The 9385-nt window shown below is 47.9% G+C and overlaps 1 protein-coding gene across 1 annotated transcript; it reads right to left on the bottom strand.

The window, feature by feature from the left end:
- Nucleotides 1–944: 944 nt before the first annotated feature.
- INTS15 (integrator complex subunit 15) lies at nt 945–9385 on the bottom strand. The gene is made up of 6 exons (XM_075515125.1): nt 9071–9385; nt 8120–8341; nt 6669–6834; nt 4279–4806; nt 2355–2394; nt 945–1740 (listed from the first exon to the last, which is right to left on the bottom strand). Exons 1-6 carry the CDS (start codon nt 9260–9262, stop codon nt 1542–1544), a joined length of 1347 nt encoding a protein of 448 aa, XP_075371240.1. The 5' UTR covers nt 9263–9385; the 3' UTR covers nt 945–1541.

The following is a 9385-nucleotide window of genomic DNA, read 5'->3' as shown; positions in this document are numbered from 1 at the left end:
GCAGAGAGAGAAATCAACGCTGGTAATTAAAGGGGAGATTTAAAATTAGCGATGCATCCTTGAGCACAAACGCTTGGGAAACAGGACGCAGGGTGGTCACACACATCTCCCGCTGTTTCCCCCGGGACTACGCTGCAAGGGGCACCGGGGCGACCCGTCACACTGCCGGGGGTTGCTGCCAATAACGACTCTAATCCTGAAATTAGAAGTTTTTAAGGGTTTTTTCCTTGTCGTTGAAGCTCTACAAAGCGTGATGAGACAGGGCAGGATATTTCAGTTGGTAGGGACCTACAACAATCATCTAGTCCAACTGCCCGACCTCTTCAGGGCTGACCAAAAGTTAAATCATATTATTATATTATTATTATTTACCTTCCCTTTCCAGAGAAGGGCAAACACAGTTTTCCTTCTCAGCTGTTTCACTCAAACCAGATTTGCACAGCTTCTGTCTAGTCCATCCCATTTTTGCAGCCAGCATGCAACCAGGTAACCACAGCCACCACATCTCCTCCGATGAGGACAACAGCGGTGGAGATCTTTATTACGCAGTCACTGCTGTGTAGAAAGGACCCTTCTTTCTTGCTTTTTCACCCAACAGAAGGGGCTCAGAGAATCACAGCACGACGACAGAGGCTAGACGGTGCGTTTCGCTGTAGCACTAACAGCAACAAGTTCTGCTGCTCTTCCCAGGACGCTTCCACACCCGCCTGTGCCTCACTCAGAGCTGGCCAGCACGCCACAGCCAGCCTTTGGCCAGTTTTCCAGCTAGCATTAATTAAATGCACCAGATCTCACCCCAGAGTTTCATGAATCACTGACTTGAGGCGTGTAAAGAGGGCATTTCCCGAGCCTGGAGGATGATGGGTCACTCCAGCCACGAAGGGGTTTTGTTCCCTCCCTAGCACAGGCCTAACGAGCTGGACCTTCTACTCGCTGTTTGAAAGAAAGCGGCAGAATTATTTTATGCTTCTTAAATTGTTTCCTTTAATAGGAAGTACTGCTTTACTCTACCTTGTGCTTCTGAAACAAACATTTGTGTTCCAAAAATATACAGTGTACACATACTCTGTAGCTATAGATACAAACATTTACAAAGAAACGAGCAGGCTGGAGTGGACTGGCTTAAAGTCTCACGCCTTTCCTTCTGGCCCTCCTAGAGCAAGACTAGCTGGGCTCACCGTGCCATAAACAGATCAGGGCTACTGAAAAACACATGATTGAGAAATATCATACCCTTGGTGATTATATGAAATAACGTGGATCAAAAAAATTTCCACACACTACAGAGGTTTGGAGTTTCTGTTGCCTCTTCCCACCCCCTCCTTTTGTCCCTATGATCTGCCTTAGTATCTGCATCCCGCATCCAAATCAACTGCAGCCTACCCGTCTGTGCCTTCTCTACTGCCGAAGGGCTGATCCCGCACGCGGGCATTGCTCAGCTTTACACCAAAGAGGAAAATGTGGTTCCCGAGACATTTGGTTTCATCCGCAAGGCTTCCTCAAACTAAGGGAAACTGGGTACACTCTACAGTCTTAGCATTTTAGCGAATAGGTCGGTATGGGAATGTCATTCCTGGTATAAACGTTTGTACAGGGTGAGCTGGGAGCGCCGGGTGAGCCGGGAGCGCGGCGTGCGCAGGGTAGCCCAGAGGAGGAGTATGGATATGAGGATAAAATCCTGGTGGCAGAGCGCCGTGGGTCGGTTGCTGTACTGGACCTGAGATCACCAGCTGGAGCAGGCTGTGGAGAGAAATTCAGACAGGCGTGAGGATTATTTAGAGAAGGCTTTTGTCGTGGCTCTCCCCAGCCCACAAGAGCCTGGCTCTAAGGACAATTCATAACCAATATACAGCATCACTGAGAGGCAAGAGGACAGTGATTCAGTTATGCTCTTTACAGCTTCCAGCAGACTCTTTTCTTTCTTTTTCCTTTTTTTTTTTTTTAAAAAAAAAAAACAAAACTTGGTTGCTTTTTGCAAAGAGGCAAGAAGCAAAGTGCAGTTAAGCTTAGGGTCAGGTAAAACAAGCAGGAAGTTGGGGATGGGACAACTTTGGGGCAGGTTCCACACTGTAATTTCATTTTCCCCTTCTGCGCATTAGTTCTAACACAGGCTAGGCAAGATCATCTATTGGTAGGAGTCACTGAAGTCTCCTTCAGTCAGGAGTCCAGCTTGCAAGGGAAGAAGTAGCCAGCACTGTCTATCACCTTTATCCTTGTGTTAAACTGCGTGTGAATAAAGGCCAATTTCCAGAAAATAAACACAAGTTTTTAGAGGAGATTTTGCCTCAGCAGCCCTCAAGTGCGTGTTGTGGAATACGCATGGAAACCAACACAGCCGTAGAAAGGTCTCTTACTTGTTATGCGGTAGCCTGGAGCACACAGTTCTCAAGTCATCTGAAAGAGGACAAGAAGATATAACAACAAGGGTAAAGCAGAAATTAGAGGAATTTTCCTCTCCACCCTCCTTTCTAGGAAGATGAGATTACTGAAAAAGCTCCAGTCATCAACAGATCCAGAATCCCATTCTCAGGCCAAAAACTTCCATAGGAGAGAAACTCTCACCAGTCATTACCGCAGCTTTTTGCACTTGACACTTTATTGTATGTTTGACATTTAACCTACGCTGCCATATGGGAAATGCAGCTTCATTTCAAGGCAGACCAAGCCTTAGTATAGAATTTGCAGTATCAACGTACTATCAAGAAGTAACTAAGACATAGGAAATACAAGTACGACTCTGCCCACTGAATTTTATCCCATTTATGATGAGAAAGGCATCAGGTCAAAGCAAGGCAAAGCTTTCCCAATACCTGTTTTGCATCGGTTTTTTGTTTTTTTCGGTTTTGTTTGGGTTTTTGTTTTGTTTTTAAAGAGTGCTAGTGTAAATAAAGGGTTGAGGTTTTGGTGTTTTTTTTCTTTTGCTGGGGTCTATTAACTAAAAATTGCACCTTTTTACCATCTTAATGTCTTTTCCAGAACATTTCTTGGTAATATCTGTATGCCTCGCTCCTTCGTGAGCTGCTCCCATCTATTCCTTGCAAGGAGCATGCAAATCCCATGCAAGAAGCACTTCTTTCAACCGATTTTCAGATATTGATGAACAGTTTGTATTTGCCTCTCCAAAGCAGAATAGCTAGAACCAAGGTATTTAACAACACACCCTGTTGCTAGAGTCCCTTCAGGAACAGCTTGAGAACAAACTCCTGCCTTTGTAGATAAACGCACCCCCAAAACACTGAAATAATTCAGTATAAGTAGCTGCTGAAATACTAGTTACTTTCTACTTCTACAGTAAAAGCAAGTGTTCAGAATGTACCAGGTGAACAGCTAGGAAAAAACACAGCCAAAATAAGCCATCAACTAAAAAAACTCCACTTTTCTGCCTGTTCTTATTACACGCAGAACTACTTTATGAAAGATTAGAAAGAATAACATTGACATTTGACCAGCAGCACTGGATCACCCAGGGCAAAAGCCTCAGGCACCTGCTTAGGCAGAGCCCGCTCTCCACAGCAGGGGTCTGCACTAACTGCCCCGGCTTTGGGGAGCTTTGAGCCTTCTGGTCGCACCAAGAATCGCCTGTTTTCAAGAGAAGGTATCAACAAAACAGTATGTCTGCCTGACCCTGTGCTGTGTTATGGCACTTCCCTTTTTCACCTCTGCAAGTCTTTCAGAAAGAACTGGTTTTGGCAACAAGACAGACAGACAAAAGCCACATTAGCCAGCTTCTTTACCAGGTTTAACTGAAATCATACACACTGTGAGGGGGTCTCATTACAGGAGAGCTGAAGGCCCAGAAGTTCCGGATGAACAGCTTTTGTTTGCTTTTCAAATTTGTTGTCTAGCACACCCACCCCACGGTGTATCTACTTTGTGGCGTCTCCTCCAGCAGGCAAACTCAGAGAAGTCAAACTGAAACACAGTTAAACAGTGCTTTTTAAATAGCTACAAGCAATTCTGAGGGGGTCAAATTTGTCCCAATGCTCGACACCCAAATATAACTCCCTTGTGCACACTGCAAGGTAGAAGATCAATTCTCCAGCTCTGCAAAGCAACGCACCAGTCACATCAAGGACCTCTCCTTTCTTACTCCCCATCCAGTTATTTTTCCTGAACTATTTCCTGCACTATCACCTCCTAAGAGTGGCAAACTACTACTTCTGCTGTGAACATGCTGATCTTTACTCTTCCCATCCCAGAACTCCCTCTTACAACACCCACACAGTGGAGGAAAAGAATCCCGTGCCAGGGTCCCTGCCAGCCCCACCAACAACTTACCTCTAGTACACAGGAGTGCTCCCGATGCCATGGCCACTTGCAAAGCCTGAGCCAGTCTGTCTAGAGCCAGTTCAATCTCCTTGGATGCATTGAGAGGATTGAGTTCATCAGATAGTCTGTTAATTTCCTCAACAAGTGGAACCACGTGGTCAAAGGGTACTAGCCCCAGGCGCCCATAAAGGTTCTTCTCCGTTAAATGCCCCTGAAGCATCATAAGAACCTGCAGGACACTTAGATGCAGTTTTGAATACAGCTGATGGCAATCTCTGTCTTCTCCTGAAGTCGAGTCCTTGGCAATTTTGCTGGGAGGGTGTCCATTTGAGAGAGAGGCTTTCTTCTTCCTTTTATAAGCCAAGGGGGCCTTCACGCACCAACGGATCAGTCCAGTCAGCGGGGTGAGCTCTAAAAACCCTATTGGCAGGTTGGCTGCAATAGGAGTGTTTAGAAAGGTGATGAGGATCAAGCGGGGGTCTTCAAAGATCCAGGAGACAATCAACTCGAGCAGATCCGAAGGAGGGATGAGGTCATCTGAAGACAGGAAAGTTATTATTGAGTAAGCTGAGCCTTGCACTGGAGCACAAGACAGCAGTCTTTAATTAATCTCTCACACACACACCTTCCCGCACTGTCACAATTACAATTTCAAAACTCCCAACTCTGCTGTTTTTCTCAAGACACCAAAGGTAGGTGCTCATTTGTCCCAGGGAAGACACAACCGTGTTCCTGTCAGCTTCACCTTCTCCACCACCAAATGCCAACATTTATCCCCTTTCCCAGCAAAACTTCGTCATTTCTTCTCTCCCGCCCATCATCTGCTCAATTCTTCTCCAAACTCAGTCTCCACTTATCCCTTTCCACAGGAAGTACAGCGGGCAAGGGAATAGGCAAAAAATGTTGGCACTTCTTTCTCTTCACCCCAATCATTCAACTAATTTCCTTTAAGACTTACCTAAACAAGCATGTCTTGTGGAAAAACTTAACGCAACAACACAATCACATGACAGGTAAAGGATTATAAGATTATGTAAAACTTCAGTTAAGAAGTGAAAGGTGGTCATGAACTGCAGCTTGACTACAGACAAGAGAAACATTGACTTCACAGTAATCGTGCATCATCCCGTCACAGGGGCAGGCGACTGGACTGAGCGATGTACTTTCATTGTGAGTTGTGTACAGTGTCAACAAAGGGCTCAGCACAGAACTATCTCGTCAGGTCTTTTGTACCTGACATTACTTATAGGACAGATCATCTGGACTACAGAATTACTAATGTGCACTGGATACAGAATCAGTATTTTCCAGTTTTCAGCTTTTCCGAGACCTCTGAGTATCACAGATACTGCTGTTTGTGTGATCGACTCCTGTCCTCGGGATATGGTGGAGACTGCCCAGTTACAGATCGCTCTTTGAAGAGCGAGCTTCTTGTGTCACCAATAACATCTCAAATAAACTAAGGAATTAAAAAAATTTACTTCCTGTAACTCACGTTATTTCCTTTCTGACATGTCTTTTAATTAGTTGGATGAACTTCCAAGTGGTTGCACAAAACAGACATAAAATTCTGAGGAAGAATATGCTACGAGCTCTACCAAATACTTTTTTAAAAAAAATTCTAAGCCTGCGCCCCTCTCTCATTAATGCCAAGTTGCTTATCTGGAGAAGACCGTGCAAAACATTTCCTTTATCGATAACAAATAGTATTTGCTTTTTTGGATTATATGTGATGTTGTTATTTAGTGTATGGTTGTTCCCTAGTCTACCATGAGCCCTCTGTCTCTCTCGCTGACTAAAGGTAAATCAATCTTATTTTAGACACCTAAACGTTTCTAGTGTCTGAGCAACAACCCCCTGAGACAGGTCATATCACTAGCTGGTCACACATGCCGTTAAAGAGCACATTGCAGGTACGCTGTTGATTGCATTGCTTGTCACCGCTCAACAGAAATCCCGCTCCAGCTTGCAAACGTTCAGAATTTGCATTTTCCCCCTTTTTGGAAGGAACTGGACTGACAGACCCTGTATGCTGGGTAGGTGACACACAATAGGGAGGCCAAACTGCCCGGCACAGGCAGATCAGCTTTCACTCCTAGAGCTGCTCAATCAATAAGATCCCCACGTCCTTTGCCCTCTGTGGAGGATGTTGCCCTTTGTGTCAGGCGTTACCTGGCTGCTTCTCCAACAAAGACCTCCCTTCAGCCACCGCGTGGTTATTTTTATTCTCACCCTAGTGACAGATGAGGCAACAGCCACACCCCTGAGCTGCTTCTGGCAATAATTACATGATAACAAGCGTCTTTAGAATTTCAGTGGTTAATTGGCTTGCAACAGTTAAGTTATGTTGCATTATTCTGCATCTCTTACTTCAAAAGACACAGCTTGGAAACACTTACCTGAAGAGAGGTCGTAAAGCGCTGTGACCGATGTGATGAACTGGCAGCAGAAGCGAGGACTGGCGCTGAATATCTGCTTCAGTGTCTGGATGGACCCTGGCACCAAGTTGCAGTAGTCATCGACCAAGGCTCGGGCTAGCCTCACACAGTACACAGCAGGGGTTCGCTGCAGGGGTGCGGGATGGCACACAAGGAAAAGCAGATTAAACCAAATCACAGAAAGTTCTACAGAGCTGACTTCAAAGTCTACGTTGCCCAAACACTCTGCCTGCCCATCTCACCCAGCCGCTTCGCTGTTTCAACATTTGTGTTTCCGCTTTCCCCAAAATTAAAGTGCGCTTTCTCTCCCTCTGCATGTCACAGATTCACTCAGACAGAAATAAAATTACTATTTCACAATATTAAAATAGATGGTGATATTTCGTGTTTACAATATACGTAATTTAAAATTAAAGCCTTTTACATCAATGTTTTTACTTAGATGGAGATTTTTCTACTACTTCAGCAACATAGTTCTGTAGTTCAACTAGTTCAGTACCAGAAAAACTAGTTCAGTAACCTCTCAGTTACGCTTGACATTTTTAACGTGGAAAAATTCTGTGCGATCCTCACGTCATTTCAGAGCTGCGACCTGCAAAAAAAACCCTACACCTTCTTCTGCTGTCCAGGTTACATCCCCTCCTTCTCTACCAAAGCTCACCGGGTTAGAAAAGAGGGACCCCACAGAAACAGCAGTGGTCTGCCTCCTACCACCCTTCCCTCCCAGCTCAGTCTTTCTGCTCGTCCCCTTCTGTAAAGCAGGTGACTCCTGCACATCCCGCGAAGGCAGCGGGAACAACGATGCACTTCCCAAGGTCTACAGTGAGAAATCTCAATGGGAAAGGAGGAGATACAGGAGATGCCTGACATACTGCGTTCACTGATATGAATACCAGACACAGGTATTCTGTGCCCAAATCTCAAAGAGAGAGGTTTGCCTCTTCAGCCACGCCCAAACTTGCACATGAAGGACAGTTTATTTCCCAAACTCCAGAGTCGGCTTCTTTGGACAACATGACCACAAACTGCCCTACTTTTGTTCCCTGTGTTGGTCAAACCCTCCACTGATTCCTTCTGACATGCTGGGGTTCGGGGGGGGGGGAGGGGGAATCTAAAACTTTCACCCACAGTAAAAAAACCCAGATTTTCTTCTGCCAGTGCAGCACACAAATGGATTGGCAAAAGCTCTACCTTTATGCTGGAGCAAAGGAATGGACACGAGCACAGATGTTGGGTGAATGTAGCTGCAGCAGCCAGCTGTTGTAGCATCTTAAACTGCCACAGAGGAGCAGCTGACTGCAACCGGCTGTCGCAGACTGTTAGGTGACGCTCTGCCTCAGTTCACCTGTACCCACCACGGCACACTCCCTTGCTCCTTCCCCGAGACCGCCCTGCCTGCACAGAAGCTGTACCTGCAGCCAGAAGGCAGCACATTCCAGAACAGGAACCCTGCACACAGCCACTGCCATGGAAACCAGCTTTCCTAGTAAAGCCATCCTGCTGTCATCTGCTTTGTTTCCTTGAGGGCTGAAGAGAGATGAGAAAATGATCTGCCGGACTGAATCCTTGGTTTGCTCTTGGAAATAATTGCACATGATCTCAAGGAGCTGAAGTTCCTGAAGCGAATTCAATCTCTGAAAGAAAACAAAAGCAAAGCTGCAAAATATACTGGGGCTCTTGAAGAATCGAGAGCTGCTTTGGTGAAAGACAGGAATCGTAAAGGCTGAGAGCTTCCCTCAGGTGTTAGAAACTCAATCTTTATGTACAGCACACGCATTCAAGCTTCCTGAACCACCACTGCATTTACCTACTTACACAGAAAAGCTCTAGGTTGTATTTGAATAGCTGGATACCCAAGGCTAGTGCTTGCTGTACCAGCAAGCACTGCCCACGAACTGAGAGATAAGACCTATACCAATATTGGAGTGAAAAATATTTCCTCCCTCTCCAAATAACAGCAGTAAGGGCACCGCCGGGCAGCCCCGGGGCGGGGGGTCACGGCTGGGCCCAGCAGCCCACCGGGCCCCAGGCCCACGCACCCCCGGTGTTCACCAGCAGCCGTGGTTTCTGGTCGCCGCTCTCTGGGAGGTCCCCACCTCAGCTCCGGCCCACACCCAGCCACACAAAACCCCTGCCACAGCTCAGCTGCAGCACTGCGAGGCTGGGGGCAGTCCCCGGGGACCTCGGGCCCCACCACACCACACCTCCGTCCGGGAGACCGCAGTCCCGTCCGGTCCGCTGGGGCCTTGCCAGCCGGCGCCCTCCCCGCCAAACCCCCTCAGCCCCCGGCCCCCCGGGGCCCTCTCCGGACTCCCAGGGCCCCGCCGGGCCTCGCCCCCAGCCGCCCCGCGGTCGGGGCCCACCTTGGGCGGGGCGCCGCGCTCCTTGGGGACCTGGAAGAGGAACTCCTCCAGCAGCTCGGCGGGGCCCTTGTCGACGAGGGGCAGCGGCGCGCTCTGCAGCTGGCTGCTGAAGTAGATGTCCAGGTGGTACAGCACCTCCTTGGCGGCGCTCAGCGCGTCCCGCCGCAGCAGCGAGTGCCGAATGTCGCTCATGGCTCCGACCCCACCGAGAACGGACCCCCCCTTTCCCCTCCCCCGCGTCCCGCCGCCCCTCCGGCCCGGCCCGGCCCCGCTCGGCGCGGCGCGGCCTCCCACAGCGGCGGAGGCGCAGAGCGG

This window comes from Mycteria americana, chromosome 12, assembly GCF_035582795.1.
Source record: "Mycteria americana isolate JAX WOST 10 ecotype Jacksonville Zoo and Gardens chromosome 12, USCA_MyAme_1.0, whole genome shotgun sequence".
Classification (NCBI taxonomy): Eukaryota; Metazoa; Chordata; class Aves; order Ciconiiformes; family Ciconiidae; genus Mycteria; species Mycteria americana.
Note: the sequence above shows the minus strand (reverse complement) of the source record. Positions and strands in the feature narration are given on the sequence as shown.